Below are 22500 nucleotides of genomic sequence, written 5' to 3'. Positions count from 1 at the left end.
CTGACCACAATATCATTACTAATCCAGGAAACTGTCCCGCACTTCAGAACCTCATCCAGCCATACTCTAACCTCAGAGCACTAAGATCCACAGATAAATCCCTTTTTTCAGTCTCTAAATCTTATAACAGCTTTGGAGATGCCCTTCTTTCTAACTACTTTTCCAAAGTCTGGAATGCCTTCCCTCAAAACATCTTTAGCACTACCAACTCCACTGTGTTCAAACATCTTTTTAGGACCCACCTAAACAACAACTGGAAGTGCTCTTGCACTGCCCCCGGCTAGAGTACACCCACATTGAATGCCCAGAAATCACTTTCTCCCTACATGACCTTCATCTTGCACCTGCTATTATATGCAGTTATATTGGCAGCAGTTTTTACCTGAATGTATATATTACTTGAAAATTCAGACTGTAATATAATTATACAATTTTTGCTTTTACTAGATTGTAACCATAACTAAAAAAACAAAAGTAACCACAGTGTAAAATGTAACTAAAAAAAGTCCACAACATACACTGAGAAGCAATAGGAAACACTTTGTCAGCCAAACATTTCAGTCCAAGCTGTTTTTATTCTTCCAACATACAAAGATACAGATTGAGTGCTTTCATCCCCTATACCTCTGGTGTAACTGTCCTGTCAGGGAAGGATGCCAACTCAATAGTTCTGGCAACCCCAGAAAATTCTGCTGATCCACAAGGTCAGGAATGGGCGCTTCTCCATTCACATTACTTGCAATTGGTTGAGCGGCAGGATTAGCAGTACCTGCTCCTTCTGTTGATACATTAGTGATTCCTTGATTATCATTAGTTGGCTGGCGTCTTGGCCATGACAACATTTGTCCTTTTTGTACATCTACAATGTCACTCCTGTAATTTTGTTTTTTGGTAGCAGTAAGGCATCTTTCATGTTTATACAAGCTGTCTTTCATTGTACGTATGCTGAAACTAAAATCTCCTGTTCTCCTTTGAGCTCTCCATGTAATCTTGTGATTTCATTTAACAGGTGGGAATTTTGAAGCAGATTGTGATACTAAACATTTGGTTTACTGTGCTAGATATAAAAACATTCATCAGTTTACTCAGGAGAAACTAACAGGAAGCTTGAAAGAGTATTACAGCAGCTGTATTTTATTAGGAAATCAGATGTTAATGCTGTGGCTAAGCATTTTACTGAGGTTTTTGGGATCAATTATACTTGGACTGATGGCGATATTATAAAATCACCTATTAAGGTTACTAAGTGGTTACCATGTAGAGTAGTAATATGTTACTAGGCTTTAAGGAAACATAAAGCATTAAGTCTGTTGTAAAGCAATGTTCTTTAAGAAGATAATTGCATGTTAATTATGTAATTTTAACGGTTTGTCAAAATTTGCTCAATTATTTTTACACTTGATAAACCACACAGGTGTGCAGAAAAACTTGTTTTTTTTTTATATTTGTGGAATAAAGTCAGCTGTGGTTATGGATGTTCCATTGTTTTAATGAAATATCTTTATAAGTACTGGAACATAGTCTTTGTTTTCAGTACAGTAATTATCAGGCAGTCATTTTTAGACATATGCCTCCATTGCTTTTTCTCATAACATTTTCATCCGTAATATAGGCAACAAATGTTCTGGGGTTGTTCATAATGCCTCACATTTTCTCCCACTGATGCTTCTTTGGAGAACCTCTCTGTAGTCTCACTCTGACCGTTTTTGATAGAAACTAGTTCATCCTGGTTCTGGATAGATGTCTTGCTGTCTGATTATAGCAGCATCTTTTTCTAGATTGGTCTTGTTTCGATCTCTTTGTTTTAACGTACATAATATTTGCACACTGTTTCTCAAGTGACATAACAAAATGAGTCATTTTCATTGCTTCTGATAACATTATAACATTTGATATTCAAGATTTTCTCATTATTTTAAGTCCGACAAAGACTGCATGCGAGGAGGTTTAATGTGAAGAACACCTCTGAGAAAGAATTTAAAGAGAAAAGCAGTGACATCACCACAGATGACTGGCAAGCCTGTTAAAATCCAACAAAAAAGATTAACACAAATCTTTTACTGAAAACTTGAGACATAAAACACGGCAAGACAAAAATAAAATCCCTTTCAAACGATTTCTGTTCAAGCTTGTTGATTGGTGGTTTTCTGATCGGTTCTTTGACAGAACAAGCTGAAGCCGATTGGTTGTTTATCTTTTAAAAGCATGTTGTTCCTGTTTCCTTTACGATCTGAAGAAGATATTTCCGAAAGCGCTTATCGTTTGAAAGGGATTTTATTTTTGTCTTGCCACGTTTTATGTCTCTAGTTCTCAGTAAAAGATTTCTGTTCATCTTTTTTGGTGGATTTTAACAGGCTTGCCAGTTGTCTCTGGTGGTGTCACTGCTTTTCTCTTTGGATTTTGTTCTTTGTAAAAGTGCACCTTTAGCAGTTACAGGTTTATTTTGTGCTTGTCTGAGAGAGTTTAACCTCTAACCTAGAAGCCAAAATGAGGAGATAAAGGCAGACAGGCAATGAAATTTGTTGTGAACCCCAACCTTGGCAGAAGAGAAATAGTTAACTGCAGATTTGTTCCAAGGTCTCTGGGCAAGGATCAAGCAAGAGAAGGTCATGTAGGCAAGGGTAAACCTGGATGCCCTGAAGTCTGTGGTAAGCAATGACAAGAGTGAGGCACTGTGGTCTATTCACTGCCCCAAGGGTATTCACAAAGGGCAAAGCTGAGAACTGAAAGTGTAAGGAAGCAATAGAGAAACATAAAATTGCCTGTAAAGAGAATGAATGGGAATGTGAAGATAAGCATCCGTGATGTCCAGAGAGGTCATGTAAGCCTGAGGAAGAATAAGCGGAAACAAGGTTTGGAAGGACAGCACAAGGAAGGTAGGAACCTTCAGAAAAGTGTTTAGGTGATAATGATCCAGAATGGGTCTCCATGGACCGTCTTTTCTAGGTACAAGAAACATTCTGAAATAAAACAGTCTTCCTCTGAGGGGCGCAGAAACTTCCTGTATTGTTCGCTGATGTAGCGACTCCTGAAGCACCTGAAGAAACAGATTTAGTTGGTCTTGACGTGGTTGTGGAATGCCTAAGAATGGAGGAATAGTTTTCCCTACCATGAAGTACCCTTGTTTGATAATAGACAGAAAACATGGCTACTTGGAGGCCAGATTTTGTGCAGGTTTAGTATCTTTCTGTGAAAATGTGAGATGCAGCCTTTACTGCAACTCTGTTGATCTGGATTCATTAAGTGACGGGTTGTGGAGGAGCAGTTGTGTGGGTAAGTGAAGAATGATGAGATACAGCTTGCTTGAATCTATGAGAAGAAGGTATTGCTCATATTTGGGGATACCCAGAGACTCTGCTAATATTTGCTGTGATATATCAAAGCAGTTACATAGGCATACTTGTCTTACATACTTGTAAATCAGAAATTTGTTTTTCATATAATGTCTTTTTATGTTCATGATTCACAATGCGCTTATTCAACCACTATTCCTAGTCTTTCTGATTAAATGCGATTGTATTTTGTCTTTGTATGATTTTGTCTAACTGATGTCTAAATATGCTTTGTATAAACAGTCTGGAATCAAACAGCCTGATTAGTGTGTCTTCGTCAAATGGAAAAAAAAGTTACCTACCTGCAATATCTCTGTACATGTACGGAAATTATATCTAATTGCTTGCTGTGCTGCACTGATGTGAAGTTATTTTTTTGCTTGCAATATCTGCTCATTAGAATTGCAGAAATGTATTCACTCTCAGATTATCTTGTATTTTTCGCAATCAAAATGAGACTGCCCAGTAGAATCAATTTGGTTACTCAAGTTGTAAAGTAATGTAGTTAAATTGTACTATGAAACAAACGTACATACATGTAAGGTAATTTTACTAGTAGAGAAAGTTCCCATTTTAGTCATGAAACTAAATGGTAAAGAGTATGCAGTTTTAAAGACTGTGACAAAATTGTCTCGCTGGGCTTTCACAGAAAATGGGCTTTGCCCATTTGGACAGCTGAGTCAGCAAAATAAATCTGCATACAAAGATTGTGTCTCTAGACGTGGAAAAAGTATTATGTTTCTTTGGTCTAGATTTGTCTCCAGGTATGTATAATGTGATGACTATAGATTTTTTTCTGTTACATGATTTCAGTCTTTTACAGTTTCCTTATTTTTTTATGGGCATTATGATTTTCCCTTCTACAGTTATGATGAAATGGCTAAGAAGGACCTACCAGCAGTGATAAACTTCATTGTACAGAAAACCGGACAAGAACAACTTTTCTACGTTGGCCATTCGCAGGGCACTACAATAGGTACGTCAGTATACAAATTCTGTTCACATTAGTTATCTTTACCTGTAAAACATCATTTCCACTTGGCATGTACTTAGTAAAGGAACTTGTGTATTTTAACTTTACATTGTGACATGTGGTAACTGAAAACATTTAAGTTTTTCAAGTAATATATTGTGTACATTTGGGAGTTCAAATATGCCCCATATCTTCATAGTGGAAATTAGGGTCTAGAGGGTAAGAAAAGTACAGTTTTGTACCTACCATAAATGTAGATGTTCGAGTGCTAATACAGCTGCAGTCAAAACAGATGGGTTCTCCTGCCATCAGGCGGGTCCTTGGTCAGCCGAATTCCAAAGTCTAGGTCCGGCGTTGGTTGTCGTCGCTTCTTCCCTGACGTCAGTGCGACAGGGGTATAAAAGAACCAGCCGACACCATTTTCTTCAGTTTTTCTTTGCCCCAGATGTCAGGTGCCCCCAGAAGGAAGGCAATACATAAATTTGTGTAATAAAGCAATGCCATATAATCAAAATACAGTAGTGCAAGCAAATACACCATGAATGAATGCCCCAATCAGGTTGTATGAGGAGGTGTTAACCAATAGGCCTGTCCCAAGAGGGGAAGGAGGGAGGGAAACCTGGACTGCAGCTGTATTAGCACTTGAACATCTACATTTATGGTAGGTACAAAACTGTACTATGTTCATTGTACATACAGCTGCAGTCATAACAGATGGGTAGAATCCCAAAGCTAAGAAAGGGGTGGTAGGCACTAGGTGGAACTAGGAGGAGCCAGAATGCCCTGCAAGACTGCAGTGGCAAAGCCTGCTCTAGATTTGGAGTATAATGGAAGGTGGTAGTGCTTGGAGAAGGTATGCACAGAACTCCAAGTGGCTGCTTCCAAAATATCTTTGGTAGGAACTCCTCTGAGGAAAGCTGCAGAGGTAGCCGTGGCCCTTGTGGAGTGAGATCTAATGCCTGTAGGTACAGTTTTGCCATGAAAAGAATAACAAAAGTGTATGCAGTGGGCTATCCATTTTGAGATCGTCTGTTTGGAAATTGGCTTCCCTTGAGCTCCTATAGCATAGGACACAAAGAGCTGTTCTGATTTTCTGAAAGGCTTTGTTCTGTCCAAATAATAACGCAGTTGTCTGTGGATGTCCAAGGAATGTATTAATCTCTCCCCTTTGTTTTGAGGATTAGGATAAAAGGTAGGTAAGTGTATAGCCTGATTCAAAGCTACCCTGGATACCACATTTGGCATAAAGGACGGGTTGGTTCATAAGGAAACTCTGTCCTGATGGAAGATGATAAAAGGCTGCACAGCCATGAGAGCTTGTAGTTCCGATACCCTACGAGCTGAGGTAATAGCCAGAAGGAAAGCTGTTTTCCAGGACAAATATTGCAAATCGAGGCAGCTGGCTCAAAAGGAGGCAAGGTCAGCTTTTCTAGATTGAAATTGAGATCCCAAGCAGGTATTGGTTGTTTCCTTGGTGGTTTTACATTCTTAGCCCCTCTGAGGAACTGTCTTAAGAGGGGGTGAGAGAATAAAGGTGGATCAGTGTTGTATTTTGCAGAAATGGCTGAGGCATGGATTTTGATGGAGGAGAATGAAAGTCCACTGCTTAGCAGCTCAGCTAGATACTGTAATATTTGAAGTAAATTCAGTTTTCCAGGATTCTGGCCCTTTTTCTCATTCCAGGCACAAAACCGTTTCCATTTTGCGGAGTAAGCTTTTCTAGTAGACGGCCTTCTGGCCTCCAAAATGACATCCTGCACCTCCTTGGAGAGTGGGGTCTGTTGTGATGTTAAGGAATCTTCCATGCAGCTAGATTGAGTGTTTTCAGCTGACAGTCTGGAGCAATGAGAATCATCTTTGGTCTGTCTGCTCTGGTTTTTAATAGAACTTTGGCCAGCAGAGGACGAGGTGGGAAGGCATAAACTGTCATTGTTGTCCAACTGAAAGAGAGAGCGTCCACTCTCCAGGCCTTTGGATGAAAAATCCTTGAGCAGAAATTTGTCAATTGGTGATTTTTGTGGGAGGCAAAGAGATCTATGTCTGTCCTTCCCCATGCTTGAATTATCTCTGTAAAAACTTGAGGATGCAACTTCCATTCGTGTGGATCTGTCATATTTCTGCTTAGGTTGTCTGCCACCGTGTTTTCCTTGCCTGGCAAGTACTGTGCTTGAAGTTCGATTTGTAAGTCCAGAGCCATGTTCCAAAGTGACATGGCTAGCCTGCATAGGGGGTATGAATGGGTTCCTCCCTGTTTGTTTATGTACCACATTACTGTGGTGTTGTCTGTCCTTATCAATAGTTGACCTGGATGCAGAAGGTCTTTGAAAGCTATAATAGCATTTATTATTGCTAGCATTTCCTTTTGATTGATGTGAAGGTGCTTTTCTTTTTGGGACCATTTGCCCTGAATGCACCGCTCTGTCATGTGCGCCCACCAGGCGTAGTCTGAGGCATCTGTTGTAATGACTTGATTTGCTTGAGGCTTGCTGAATGGGAGACCTGTGTTTGTTTGGCATGCTTGAGCCCACCACAGAAATTCCTTTTGAAGACATGGAATTAGTGGTATTATTATTTCCAAACTGTGGCTGTGTTGAGACCATAGGTTTTTCAGGTACCATTGAAGTTTCCTCATATGCAGCTTTGCACATGGGATTAGTAAGATGCAAGATGCCATGAATCCCAGAGCCTGCAGGATTTTCCTTGCAGTCAGCCTGGTGAAATTTGCTAGTGTTCTGAAGTATTGAGTTAGTTGCCCCTGCTTCTCTGGTGTGAGGTAGGCCATCTGGGTGTTTGTGTCCAAGTTGGCACCCAGAAAAATTATTTTCCGAGAGGGTATTAGCCTTGATTTCTTTTTGTTGACTGTGTATTCCAGAGAATTCAACAACGTTATTACATAAGCCAGATGTTTCAGAAGTATGTGCTTGCCGTCCACTTGGATCAGGCAGTCGTCCAAATAGGGGTATATTTGTATCCCTTGAAGTCTGCAGTAGGCAATTACTGATGCCAGGCATTTCGTGAATACTCTGGGCTCAGTAGATAAGCCAAAGGGCAATGCAGAGAATTGATAATGGGTTGAACCTGCAAGAAATCTGAGGTATCTTCTGCAATTTTGTCTGATTGGGACATGCAGGTATGCCTCCTTCAGGTCCAATGTTACCAGCCAAGACTCCTTGCCCAGCATGGGAAGAAGCTGCTGTAAAGTGAGCATCTTGAATTTTGGTACGAGTAAAAATGTGTTTAGGATGGATAGGTCCAAAATAGGTCTCCAATCTTTTCCCTTCCTTGGTACCAGGAATAGTCTGGAATAAAAACCTTGACCTTGTTTGTGAGTAGGTACCTCTTGAATAGCTTTCATGTCTATGAGATCTGAAATTTGTCTTTGTGCCTCTGCCCTTTGATTGTGTGGCAGGTTTGGCATGCCTCTCATTTTTGGAAGGGTGTGAAAATGGAATCTGTAGCCTCTGTTTATAATGTCCAGGATCCATTTGTCTTTTGTGACAATATGCCAAATTTTTGAAAATAATGCCAGTTTTCCACCTAAGGGTGCTGCCATTTGAGCTTTGCTTGGCATGCAAAGGGGAAAGTCATTGGGCTTGTTTTCTGAATGGCTGCGAACTATCCTCACCACGTCTTTGTGTAGGAGCTTGCCATTGTCTGCCTCTAAACGATCCTTGGGATTGCTGTCTGCCCCTCGGGCGCCTGTATCTACCTCTTTGGGGTCTGTCCGTGGCTGGAAAGGACCAATTTTTGGAAGGCCAATTTCTACTGAAACGTGGGGGTTGTACCTGTAGAAAATCTTTCACTGTTTGCATTGATTTAGCCTTTTCCTCCATTTTCTTTAATACCTCCTCAGCATTAGCACCAAATAATACATCCTTTTGTAGAGGGGCATCTAGTAATTTAGCTTTGACATGATCTGGTAAGGTTTGTTCCTTCTTGGATGTGTAACAGCTACTTGACATGCATACAACTCCAAACTCTACATGAGTCCAGTCGACATCATCAGGTTGTGATATGTTTACCCACTTTTTCCTGCAAGAGCAGGCATATACCTGCAGCATGTTCTGCTTTTCATGGTATCAGGTTGTGACATTTTGCCTTTCAGGATAAGGTCCTTGAGGGTACTTTATTTTATGGAACTGGATGTTAATTAGGTCATGGTCCCCAAGCACCTAAGGCCTTTATAGCAGCAGCCCTTTGTAAGGATTTGATGGGTCAGCAGAAGGTTGGGGATTTGTAGCAGTGGCTTGACTAATTCCCATGGGGCCCACATGAGAGATAGTTTGGTCAACGAGAGCAGCTTTATGTCAGAGGCCTCGAAAATACAGAACTCCTAGATACAGGTAGAACTTATTAGTAGCAAGAGGAATCCTGGTTAAAACTGAGGAATTTTAGTACTCTGAGTTTCCCATCTGAGTACTCTGGAATTCCTAGCCTGTGGTGAAGCCGAAGTAATCAAGGCTTTCTTGGAAGGGTTCCTTGAGGCCTTCCCAGTGGGTAAGAAGATAAGGTAATCATCAGAAGAAATTTCAGGGAGAGGATACATTCCTGTTGATCTCCTGAGAGTGAATCTAAGGAAGGGAGATCCAATGAGGAGGATATTCCTCCACTCTGATGGGTTGAGGCCTGATCAGGAGAATAATTCTTCCTCACTATTTTTTTATTCTGTCGGGGGTTTGAGGGCCTGATAAGGGCTATGTCCTCCTCAGCCATTAGAAGCAGAAGGTCTTAGCCCTTTAGCCCTGAAAGCCTGTGTGATGAAAAGAAGAGAATGAATGCCTGCTTTAACCTTAGTGAGGAGGGAGATGGACAAATTGAGGATTCACAGATTACACACCAGGACAAGGGCCTGTCATTGGTGTGTCACCAGGAAGAGGAGACCTCGCAGTAGTCGGGGTGACCGCCAGCTGAAGGTCAGGCTGGTCAGGAGTGCGAGGCATCGTCTGTAGTCAGGGGCTGCCGGAGTGGTGTCGCTGAACCTTGACGTCAGAGGCGGTGGACCTCGTGGGTGTCGGTTTATCAGCGGACCTTTTAGACAAAACTGTCATATTGTTCTTTTAGACAAAACTGGGTGAATAATCTTGCGGCAAAATTTAGTTAATTTTTTTGCCAAAATAACGCTTGGTGTGAACTCCGCCCATAAGATGGTGCGTTTATTCACCATGACGCCGACAAGACAGTGTGTACAAAGAATACAGAGGGATGAAAATCAATTGAATATGTATGCGATTATTTGCTTCCCACATTACACAATTAACTTTATTCTGACAGGGTCTGAGAAAAGAAAAAACGGTTTCTTTTTCGCCAAGAAGAACTCTTTGACTTGGGAGCAAAATTTCCGGGAGCCAGGGCAGGGCTTTGCGAACTGCTTCTAAGCCGGGCCGGGCACCGAAGAAGAAGAACTGAAATGGCGATGTGCTGTTTCTTTATGCTGTGCTGCTGATGTCAGGAAGATGCGATGACAACCAACCGGGACTGAGACTTTTGAATCGGCCGGACGAGGACCCGCCTGACGGCAGGAGAACCCATCTGTTATGACTGCAGCTGTATGCACGATGAACATCTGCATTTCTACTAAACATGTGGATTTGGAGTACCTTAACAAGTGCAAGTGTAGCTCACCTGCTTTCTAGCATTATTGAAATATTTATATCCTGTGGGGTCTACCATGTCCATATGGTCTAAATTTCTCATTTCACAATGAAATATGTTATTTTGTTATATGGATGGGATGTTAGAGCTACCAAGCATGTGAAAGTACAACAAACAAACAACAAATTCCACTACCCACCCACCCACCCAACCCTTCTTGGATATCTACCTCTGTAGGTATCTGATCATCAGTCATTTAATCGAACCAAGTTTAATCCAGACCACAAGCTGCCTCATTTTGGTTCATTCAATTGGTCCCTGGACCTTGTGTGCCAACTTATACATTTCTGCAGTATGGACAGTGGTTCTGTAGACTGACCTCATGTCCCCTTTCTTTTTTCCTCTCTTTTTCCATATGTGTGATCTGATGAAGGAGACTTTAGGACGTATAGTTCGTGGCCAGTGATGATGGATTTTTTTTTCTTGCCGAAAAAAAAATAAAAGTGGCAAAGATAGCTGATTTGATTTTTTACCATATTCCTCTTTTTTTTTTTTTTTTTTTTTCTTCAGACCAAGCAAGTCTAAAAAGTCTCTTAATTATCTGAGGAATCGTATTTAAAGTGCCATATGATCTTTCTATGTACAGTGCCAAACCAGTCTTCCAAGAGGATGAATCTACATGCCCAATTGCAACAGAACTGACTATGGTTTGTAGCTGTCTGTGGGGTGGCAGTTGTGTAATTTGTCTTTGCTTGAAGAGTTCTCAGCAGGGAGTAGATGAGTATGGAGGTGGTCTGTGTTGGCCTTATCTTAGAACTTTTGGATATCCCTAAGAAAGAGCTGTGCTATGAGGGCATATAGTCTCAACAGGACTCTTATAACAGGCCCTTACATTGTCCAGTTGAAACAGCAATTTCATTCCTGCCTTTTCCCCTTTCTGAAGGGGATAGTACATGTCAGTCCCTTATGGTAAGACAGCGACTTGAACTAACACATCTCTTTAATCTGGTCTGAGAATGTTATGAGGTGGTCATGTCTATGCTTCCACTGCACAATGGATGCATCATTAAATGTGATGTGCATCTGTGGTTATGGTATTGTCTTTATTTTGGATGCAAGTCTCTTCCATTACAAAGTTTTGCTGTTTTGGCTTCTTCAGCAACCAGAGTGTTTACCAAGGTGTTTGCCAAGGCAGCAGAAGTCTTTGCAAAAGAAGGGACTCGCCCAGGATAGGAGAGCAAGAAAAATACCATTTGATCTCTTCTTCCAGCTGACCCAGGTGCAGTCAGGCCTCCTTTCTCTGTACCATGAAACTTACTATAACACCTGTATTTTTTTTTTTTAATGTGCTGACTATTTGAAATTTCCTGTAGTTGAGCAGCTGGGAGATAATTCAAACTATAATAATTATAGTTAAATCTATTTGTGACAGAGGATACCATAAGAGGTATAGCTGACCACAGGTTGTAACCCATGAGTTTTACATGTTTGAGTTACTACTTGGCTGACCTGCATGTCTGCTCTATGGTCCACACTTGTGCTGTTTTGAGGCTTTACCATTTTTCTTCAACTTCCACCTATTTCATCTTGAGGTGCTAGTGCCCTGAGTATTTCTCTGAACTGTTGTGCTTTCTCTCCAGTCAACTTCCATGTCATCAGCCTAGTCTCTGCTGATCTTAGAGCCTTCTCTGACCAATGTTGGCAGCTGATTGAGCCACCAGTGCTTTATACTGTGGGCTGACTGTTTCACTAGGGTTGATATTGTAGTTGATTGTACCGAATGCTTTTCCTTCCTAGTAGGAATTCTACCCGAGTTGCATATTGGCCACTGTTGTATGTGGTCTTGTGATCATCTGTTTTGATGAACCATGTGTTGGCCACCATCAAGCCATTTGCCAGACAGAAATCTGTAATGACCTTTCCTTTATTCCTGTTGCCCCATCCATTGGACTCTGGCATTCTCCTTATCCTTTTCTGTCTACCTAGTAGGTCCTGCAACTAAGAAAGTGAACAAACAGGAATCATCAAAATCCACAACCAGCAATAAGGTCCAGGAATGAAAAATGCAGGCCAACCGAAGTTTCACTACTTTAATAAAACACAACAGGATTAAGCGTTTTTGTATAAAAATACTTAATCAGAATTGAATGCATCAGCACAAACACCATCTTTAAATACCCCTCCATATAGTCACATGATTCATGCATCATAGGTGAGTGCTTAAAGAAAAAAACACTTTAAAAAATGACAAGTATTTCCTGCCTAAAACATTTTTAAAAAACTTTTTAAAATTTACACACCAAACATTAATGACACAAAATGAACTTTCACAAACCTATGCATAATTATTAGCTTCTGCTAAAAATTAATTTGTCTTACAATGCCTGATAAACACACATGAATTAATGTTAGCTAACCAATATAGGATTTAAGTTTTAAGACACTAGCTATTGACACCCCTTTGTTAAGACCTGGAGGGTTGGTTGCATTTAATCTGAACTGCCAACGCAGTTTCCTTTTTTCCAACCTATCCTCCCACGCACCCTCCCCCAAGGTCTTTAACATTTGTTCCAGAATAAAAAAATGAAAACTATGACTGAGTACTCAGGAATATGTTTAGCCAGGGCATTTCTGCTGTCCTGCTTTCTAATGTTGACTTTATGTTCATATATATGTTCCTTCATTTTTCGCTTTGTTTTACCAACATAAATCTCCTACAGAATTGACAGACAACATAAACCACCCCAGTGCTATTACAGTTACAAAAATTCCTAGATCTAATTGTCATCTGGTTTAAAACAAAAGCCACATTTATAGGTGCCAACCCTTTTATCACTGCGTCCATATTCACAACGTAAAGATGCATGTTCTGGGTAATTTTTGATGGTCCTGCCTTTTCTAAAAACCACAGATGGGCTATATCCTAATTTTTCCCCAAATTCTTTAAACAGGTAAAAATAATCTGCCAGTTTTTGCTCAATATTCCTCTAATCTGGGACGCTTTATTACAAAACCCCGCAACAAAAACTTTTTGCATATTAAGTCCATCAGTATGTCTCCTAGAAAATGCCTGTGGCCATGGTGGAAGTAGAATGCATCAAGGGCACTATATCACCCTTCATTCTTCTCTCCATGATATTATCACGAATATTAGCTACTGCATCCTCAGAGTATACCCTCTGAAGTAACATATGCCGCAGTTTTTCACATTCTACTGCAGTGTTATGAGAAGAAACCATTCTGGCCACTCTAATATATTGACCTTTTATTATTCCCATTTTTGATGGAAAGGGTGGTTACTATCAAAATGTAATAAATTGTTGCTATGTATGGGTTTTCTGTAGATCGTACTAGCCCGTTTTTCATTTTAATTGTTTTTGGTGAATTCGAAATAATTAATGCTTTCCAAATGAATGGTATGATTAAACTTCAAAAAAGATGTACAGGAATTAATAAATTCCATAAAGCCCTGAATCTCCTTGATGTCTGTCCCAGATAAAAATATCGCCCAAAAAAACGGAGGTATAATTTCCAAGGTTTAACCTCTAATTATGTGAAAAGCTTATACCTTTCCCATTGCAGAAGAACTATGTTAGCAAATATGGGGGCACAAGAGGCCCCCATTTGCTACCCTTTTTCTCTGCCTATAATATTGCCCTTCCAAAAAAAAAAAAAAAAAAACCAACAAAATTGTATTTTAGGACCATTTCCATACATAGCACCAGAACATTTACAGTATCATTGTTAAACTCAGTGCTCTCACATAAGAAGTCGTGTAACCATTCCAAGCCTTGTTCATGTGGTAGTGTTATATAATTCAGTCACATCCAGCGTTAGAAAAACATAGTTCCTAGAAAACTCAACATTTTTCATTTTGCCCAGAAAGTCCCAGAATCTTTGCAAATGTGTTTGAAACACTTTTTTTTAAGAAAGAATCAACTTAAACACCAAGGGGGTTGGTTTTGGACCTCCTAGCATTAACAATTGGTCTCACTTGGTGGATCAGTGGTTCTGTTACAGATCTTTTCAGTGGTTCTGTTACAGATCTTGGGGATCCCGAATACACGGTACTACTGGATGTAGTACTTGTAGAAGCTTGTGTATTTCAGGTGTAATCTCACCGTCATTCACCATATCCTGCCGAAAAAAATCGATTCTACGGTGTGCCAAATTGATGTACCTCCGTGAGGTCTTCTCATACAAATCACAATTAGTAACATGGCTCATCATTTTGTACAGATAATCATCCTTGTTCATGACCACCACCCCTTGTCAGTTTTCATGACCCTAGGTGTTTGCTTCTCCAGTTAGCTAAGAACAATGTATATTCCTGGGAATTCAAATTACTTGTGTTTATTAATGTTAGATTTACACAAAAGCCTAAAATCCAGTTCCACCATTTTTTCAAATAAATTAAAGTCAAAGGCAGTGGAGGGTTAAATAAACTGCTGCATTTCAAAACATTACTTGTCAATTCCTTTGTGTTTCCCAACACAAACCCCTGGTTTATTTTTCTAATGAACAACTTCAGATTGATTAACAGGATGTCTATTTTGAGTGAAGCAGAAGGGACAAACAAGTCACCCCTGCTTCACAAATCTACATGTTTAACAGTACATTCAGAGTCACTATAGTCTAGCAATTTAAAGTCACCTGTGTAGTTAAATACCAACGAAGGTCCTTTCCTGGTATTTTCCCCCTGTAAATCAGTTACAACGTCTGTCATTGCATCAAAGCAGTCTGTTATGTTGCACAGTATCCCTGCTGTTGTTGCCACCTGGTTCCCTGGCAGAAGTGACTTTGCTTCACTGCCTTTACAGCTTGTCTCTTAGATACAGAGGATGCCCAGCCTCCTCCTTAATCATCATGATGTTCTTCTATTCCTCTATTGCAGTATTCTTAACATGAGGGAGTTGCCTGCTGTGACAACCCGATGTTGGCCATTATACAAAAGACTTTACAGCTAGGGGAGCTTGATATGCCACATACAGGTTGCTGTCGAATGTCTGCCATAAAAGTGACTCGGAAAGCTCAGAAGCTCATTTCCTTTTTCCAAAGCCTCATCTCACTCATTCTCATCATGGCCGGGACCTTTTTCAGAACCCTGGGCTTCATGGCATCCACAGTCCCAATGCTTCCCCTGGGAAAACTATGCATGAAGAAACTACAGTAGTTCCTGAAATCAGTGTGGATGCAACTTGCACACTCACTAGAGTTCCTATTTCAACTTCTCCCTTGCCCGAAGAGGGAAATTACCGGGTGGATTGAACAGCTAACTGCCAACCCAGATCTCCCACTCCGTCCTTTACCACCGGTTCAGGAGATGTTCACAGGCACCTTGACACAGGATGGGGAGCATCTTTCAGCTCCATAAAAGCACAGGAGACCTGGTCCTCTTCTCAAAGAAGGGAACACATCAATATAAAAGAAATGAGGGCAGTCCTGCTGGATCTTCAGACCTTTCACACCCTCTTCATTCCAGGCCCTCTAACAGTTTACACAGAAAACGTGACTGTTCTTTGGTATGTAAACAAACCAGCAGGGACAAAGTCTTACCTCATTTGCAGGCTAGCTCTGCAAGTCTCATAATTGGCTGTCAAACTTCAAAACTCCCCTCCAGACTGTATATATATCCCCTCCAGTCAAAATGTAGTGGCAGACGCATTGAGCAGGTCCGAAACACAATCCCATGAATGGATGCTTCACAGGGAGGTGTTCCTGGACATTGTCCACAAAAGGGCACTCCACAAGTAGACCTTTTATCTCCCCTTTGAACAGACAGCTTCCACAGTTTTGTGCCAGAGAACCTCATCCTCTGGTCTGGAAAGTGGATGCCATCAGTTTTTCATGGAAGGGATGTTTCTATATGCATTCCTCCCCTTCCTCTAATTCCAAAAGTCCTGGTGAAGATTCAGCAGGAAAAACCAAGAGTCTTGATGGTGATCCCCTTTTGGCCAAGACAACATTGTTCCCCCTGCTCTTGCATTTAGCAAAGGGCAATCACCACACATTACCCCACAGAGTTGACCTTCTCGCACAATACAAAGGAACTCTAATCCATCACCACTTGTCTACCCGTTATCTGACATTATGGGTGATAGGGTCTTAATTCCTTTGACAACTTTTTTCAGAGGTATTTTCTCTGTAATTTAGCTTCTGTGGATGCTATGGCTAGAACTCTAGGCTCAGGTGTGTATATGAACAGAATGGCATGGCTGAGGTCATCTGTCAAAAAAATGTCTCCGCTGCCTTAAGATGCTGTTATCATGGATGCTGTTTGTACAGCTCCCTCAAGGTATGTGCAGAGATTTGTTTAAAAGAAATCCGGCATTCTCAGTGGGGGGGGGGTCCCTTCATTTTAGTCCCTTTCCCCTAAGAAGTAGTAGATTCCATGTTGATTCACCAGCTGCTAGGTGATGTTTCCTTTACTATCTCCCTCATCTGCTCAGTCTTGTGCTGTTGTCTTTTGTCTGTTCAGCTCTTCGTAAATTGGCTAACTTGGTGTAACCTTTGGGGAAGGTTGGTACACTACCCCTATAGGGACAATAGCGACTGTCAGGTTTGCAAGAGAAGGAGGAGGTTGGGGTTGCCATCATTCTGACCACAATGGAATGTGTATTTAAATCTTTCTTTCTTTCTTATCCCCATGCCTGCCAACCATCAAGCCTCCCAGTTTGATGCGAGCCCATTCATTCCTGTGTGTCAAGGAAGTCCTGCAGAACTACAGAGGCAAGAACATTTTGGAGGGAGTTAAAGGCATGTTTGTGTATTTTGTGACCGGAATGAGTGAACCATGTCATAGTGGGGCTTATAATATGTTTCCCTCACAGTCACACCCTCCTGCAAACCCAGTGTAAGGCTACCAACCATTGGTGGCTTGGTGAACCTAATTCCCGCCTCTAGGCAATATCTTTTGTATCCTAAGCCCTCTGCTGAGGGCACTGCACATTCTCTCACCAGCTTTGCTCCCTAATTCCCCCTTATGATGGGCATGCGCATCCTCCCCAGAGAGCTCATTCAGTTGCCTAAGCCAGGTGGATCATCACATCTGGCCCTCAGCTATAGAGGAGCTCTTGAGGGAGGGTCTTTTGCAGTCCCATTCATTTGAGTAACTGGAGGGTGATAATTTTTGAGATGATTTTGCATCTTTAATCCATGTCTTCACAGTGGTTCTCTCTGATTTGTTGTCATTGGAATTCACTTCTGCTGTTCAGAACCTTTCCAAAGTTAGCCTTGATCTCCAAAACTTGGATGGAGCAGAACTCCAGTGTCCCCTTTATGAGTTGACCAGCAGCTGTCAGTCCTGAATGGGGATTCTGCTGTCAGCTTCTTATGAGGAACCTCTCTTCTTCTCTGTTGTAGTTCTGTAGAACTGTAGTGTTTTTCTTGGTACTTTTACTGTTTTTTTTCTCAATGATTACACTTTTACCAGTGGAGCTTATCTTCCTCTTAATAGTTGCTCCTGCCCTTTTATAGTTCCAGAGGTAGGTTTGGCAGACTAGTTACAGCGACAATTCAGTGCTTTAACCAAGAGCTGACTGCTTACTTTTGGCTTGATCCTCATGGTTGTGTGGCACTACGGCTGAGTTTTGCAGAGGTTCTTGATGAGTTTGTGACAGGTCCACCAACTAATTTAGACTTTTCCCAGTGTCTTTCCCTGTATTGTTAAGCATTTTCACACTTGTGAGCTAACCCTTCTCCTTTCTTGACTGCTGTCAGTGGATGTGCATATATATGTTTGGGGGGGGATATAGCTCACCTATGCTTTCTTTTTGGAGCTGAGAGCTGGGCTTCTGGCAGATCTAGATGTGAATTATAGCATTTTCACTCCTCTGTTCTGGTTTGACACTCAGGCTTTAGTATAGAACCTCATCAAGCAAGGAATCATGAGCCCCCCCCCCCCTTTGAACATAATTGTTTATTTGGAGCCTTGTCTTGTTCTTGTCTCAGACTGCAGTTTGTGAGCAATTCTCATTCCATTTGGTGAGAACATGCTTGTGTTGATTCAGAGCTGATGATGTAGTTCTGTCCCAGTGTTTTGGTTCCAAACACAATGTCTATGCCAAGGTTTTATAGGCAAAACCTTTTTGAGATTGATTATTCCACCAGAAGTAGCATCGTAGGTCTTACCTTTTTCAGGCTTATTATCTTCATCTGAAGTCCAATTAGTGGATGAAACTGCTCGTCCTACATGAATAAAGACAAGTTCTTTCAATGAATAAATCTGGTCAAATGTTTTATTTTAATTTTTATTATTTATTTTAAAATTTAGTAGTGACGTAAGTTTAAGTTTTGGGCTGATTTTAACTGTTTCTGAATGCTGGATTTTAGTAAATTGGCCTGTTTATGTAACAAACAAAAAACCAAAGACAGTCTACTACTACTCATGCTGGGGTCAGCTGTTCTTGCATCTCTGATTGCGTTAATGTACTTGTTCTTCCTGTGGCTTGAATTTTAGATGTGCACGGGTCCTGGATACAAGATGAATTTACCAATACCACTGCTGATCTTTTTTCTATTTGTTTTGACTGCAGCAGTGTTCAGAAGGACATCTACTGTTATGGTAAGTTTTTACACAACTTCAGGGTGGTCTTGCCCAAAAAAGCAGGGGTTGTGGAGTCATAAAGGTCTTTCATCATGGTTAGACCCTGCTTCCCTCTTTGAAGATGCTCAAGCCACTGACCAGAAAGTCACAGTATGGTTACATATCTTTGTTTCTCAGGCCTTGGTCTCTTGGCTGTACATTGCAGACCCTCCCTCCATTTTTGTGGGTATTCCCTTCCGGAATCAAGCATGCTATGGATTCAAATGAGGACAGGTTGTTTTTTTTTTTTTTTTTTTTTTTTGGAGAAAATGTGCATCTTAAAGATTGGGGTGAAAAAAATCAGAGCTAAACTATTTTTGCTGAAGGATTAGGAGTGGTGATATCCACACACTATGGAGGGCGGTAAGCTGCTACGTTGAATTAAGTGTTGCTGTCCCCTCCCAGAAGTTCTTAGAAGGGGTGTTTGCAGCTTCATATCTTCTATGATGTATGGATAAGTCCTCCCTCAAGATCATGAAGGATTAGAAGATGCCAAACTATACAGTTTGAATTTCCCCTCCCACACATAAACACATGACTAGTTAGATGTTTACATTAGTCTGCTTTGTTTAGATATGGAGCTTCCTATTGATCTTTGGGTTAGAGAAGAAATGGTAAGAGGAGGGTGGGATGTCTTCCTCTTAGAGGGTTACAGAAACTGGGATCTGTAAGAAAAATACCATGTAAAGTGCAATAGCATGATCCAAATGCACAATGTAAATTGGGATTTTAAGATCAGGCTTCTACAGCGACAGCTGTGGAAGCACTGGTGTGTCTTGGTAAGAGAAGTCTGAGGAACATTTATTAGTTGGTGATACACAGAAATGCTGGACGCTTCTCAGCTGACTGAAACTGTGTGGTACTAGAGCTTATGAGACTGGTGTGCTGATTTGATAATGCATCTAAGAATGTCATTTATACCATAAAATGTTTGCAACCAGCTGGAATATTTTTTTTAAATCTCTCTAGGGTATGCTGCTGCTGTTTTACTTTACTTCAGCCATATTTTCTGAGTCCTGTGGTCTGAAGAATTGTGGAGATAGAAAAGATGGCCTGCCGTTTCCGTTTGTGTTCTGTTTTATTGTTTCTACTGAACCCCTGTGGTTCTAGAGACTGAGAAGAGAGGAAAGAAGAAACTGGGCTACATCTGTCCTTTTTATCTCCTCTGTCACTGAGGGGGAAGAGAAAGTTGAACAGAGCACAGGCTGCCTGTTCTGTCCTGCTTAAGCATACTTAAGAGGTTTTTTTATGTCCTATAGATGGAGAATGAAGAAGAGGATGTGTTCTAATGTAGTTGTGTGCCACATACACTTTGTGATGCAAGCAGAAAAAGTTCTCTTCATACTTTTCAAGTGTTCAGATTTCACAGAATGGCCAGATTTTTACCTCAATATTTTGGTCTGTTCAGCCTGAAATTTGAGTTTTTCTGGCAAATTGCTGAGAATTGAAATCACTAAATAATGATATAAATTTGCATTTCAGACTTTATATTTTTCGAGAAATGCAAGGTAACACACAACCTGTTATTCAGGCAACTTTCTAAGTTTATATTAGTCCTTTTTCTGGTGTTGAAGAGTTGGGGGAGGATGCATCCTGTTGAATTTTTTAATGGGTGGCTCTGTATTGGCGAGTACAAGATGAAGGGTGTCAGCCATGGTGCAGGAGAGTCTGGCTTTGTGTGTATGTGAGTGAGCATGTAGCTGTCTTGCCCGTACTGAAGGGAGAAAGGTAATTTTTCTTGTTGTGGTACTGCCACCCAATGGAGGTGAAATAACATGGAAGTTATGAGAATGCCAGGGAAAAGATGAGTCACTCAGGCCTGCCATAAAAATACATCAAACTATAGCTGGGATTGTGTGTGTATGTGTATGCATATGTGTATTTGTCTGTATCTGTCACTATCCTCAACATACATGCTATTGATAAAGTAGAGGCTGTATTCTCCACTGAAGGGTTGGTTAGGTCATAAAATACCCTACTGTTATAGATAATAGCATTTATGTGACAAATTGAAATTATTGTTCACCACTAAAGCTGGTTGTCTTTTGGCAGTGAAGTGCCACTAAGCTGACAGTGATCAGTCATGAAACACAAACAGATGGTTTAATTTTTCACTGTTAGATGGGAGAATGTCAAGTGTTCAATATACCTCTCAGCTGTATAGAATGTTGCAGGTTATCCAGATTTTTGTCTCATAATTTTGGTTTGCTCTTCATAAAATGTGCAAATTTCTGGCAAATCATTAAGTATTAAACTGTTGTCTGTCATTGTTTAGTGACTCCACTACATAACCTTCAGAAAATGCATGCTAATGCCAAACCTGTTATCTTGTAACTTGCCATGTTTAAAAGAGAAATATTTAAAATTTGGCCCTGATTTTGCGCCTGTGTCCTCCATTATAATTGTCTTTGCCTAGAATTCTTGTGCTGAGACATTGAGAGGTAATCTCTGTTTTAGTCATTTCAACATTATGGATGGATTTTTATGTCCACCAGACTGTTGAATTTATTATTTTGACATTCACCTTATAGTTATGTATTTACTGCACATTTTCTGTATATTGTGCTCATTTCTGTATAATGTATTGTATTTCTGTGTTCCTACCACACTTTTTATGTACTATATTTTACTATGTCAACTGTTGGATTGAGTGATGACAAAAGAGTCACAGGGTCAGTCCACTTACCCAGTTAAAAAATAAAAGATAGCACATGTACTTTGGTAGAATTCATGTAGGATGCACTCTGCAGATCCACTAATGAATATATGGTATATATGGAATTCTGTTAGCCTCAGATGTGCTGTGTGCTGTCATTATCTGTCCTGTCCATTCAACTTTGCCTCCTGCTGTACTTAGATTTTAAAGTGGTTTATACTTTTTTTGCTCTTTGAAGCCTTTTGGCAGTTGTCTAACAACATACTATTACACAGTCTATGATCTACACAAGCCCACCTTAATGCTTAAGTCATCTGCAGTTATGTTACAATAATACTGTTTATCTGCTTGCTGCATTAGAAATGTCCATGACTACATCTGGTTTGAGTCTACTGCATAACCGTTTTAAGTTGAAATGTCTCTGTTTTGCAGCAGTCTAATTACTGCTTGTGCATTTCAGCTTTTGTAGCATTTTCCACGATGCCAGAACTGGCAAAGAGAATAAAACTGTTTTTTGGCCTTGCACCTGTTGCTACAGTTGGATTTGCTACTAGTCCTTTGGCACTGCTGGGGAAACTGCCTGATTTTTCTCTCAAAGTAAGGAATTCTTTATTGCAGTCTGTATAAATATTTTGCAAATAAATGAAATGTCTGATATTTATCAAAGTAAGTCATTTTTCATTGCACTGTGTATAGAAATGCATGACAAATGAATGAAATGTCTGACTTTTAACAACTGTTGACAATAGTTATGTATAGGATTACATTTGAGGAGCCTAGTTTTTTGCTTGCTGCATCTTTGATGTCACTGAATGATTCATGTCTTTTGAAGAATTTCTGCAATCCAGTCATAGATTAAATACATAGTTTGTAGTAACATTCCTCCATGGAAAGTGTCAGGTCAATCACGAGCACAGCTTTTTTTTCTGATGTTACTAATGCTTTTTCTACTTAGATTGCATATTTGGAAAACCTACTCCAAAGCAATACATTCAATTATTCTATTACTTCTGTGCACACCTTTTATGTGATGAGTTACAAAACACTATTCACATCTCTTGCACAGCTTTTGTTTTCAAAAGTTCTGTGGTTTGAGGATTTTTATTTTAATTTGCATGTGTTTTTCCAGTGGTGTGGTAGTGAGTAATTTTGTTTCATGCCTCTGATATACAGGATTCATGCCTAAGATCAGGAGTATGAGTGAAATTCAAGTGGTGTGTGTGTGTGTGTGTGTGTGTGTGTGTGTGTGTGTGTGTGTGTGTGTATTTTGATTTTAAAATAATTGCTTTTTATATTGGTGTTTAAATTACCCAATTATATATCAAATTGTTGCTAGACATGGTCCATATATGCTAGTCTAGCT

The 22500-nt window shown here is 40.3% G+C and overlaps 2 protein-coding genes across 2 annotated transcripts in view; one reads left to right on the top strand and one right to left on the bottom strand.

Moving 5' to 3' along the window:
- Positions 1-22500, top strand: part of LOC122788704 (lysosomal acid lipase/cholesteryl ester hydrolase-like) — a 243910-nt gene that overhangs the window by 139767 nt on the left and 81643 nt on the right. The window contains exons 4-5 of the mRNA XM_044055598.1: positions 4199-4308; positions 21598-21734. Of these exons, the coding sequence (XP_043911533.1) occupies positions 4199-4308; positions 21598-21734 (247 nt within the window). The remainder of the gene's footprint in view (positions 1-4198; positions 4309-21597; positions 21735-22500) is intronic.
- RNLS (renalase, FAD dependent amine oxidase) overlaps positions 1-22500 on the bottom strand; it is a 1470556-nt gene that overhangs the window by 1395182 nt on the left and 52874 nt on the right. The window lies entirely within an intron of this gene.

Source organism: Protopterus annectens, chromosome 14.part0 (assembly GCF_019279795.1).
Source record: "Protopterus annectens isolate FY-2018-M chromosome 14.part0, PAN1.0, whole genome shotgun sequence".
NCBI lineage: Eukaryota > Metazoa > Chordata > Ceratodontiformes > Protopteridae > Protopterus > Protopterus annectens.
This window is presented reverse-complemented; position numbering and strand designations above follow the sequence as displayed.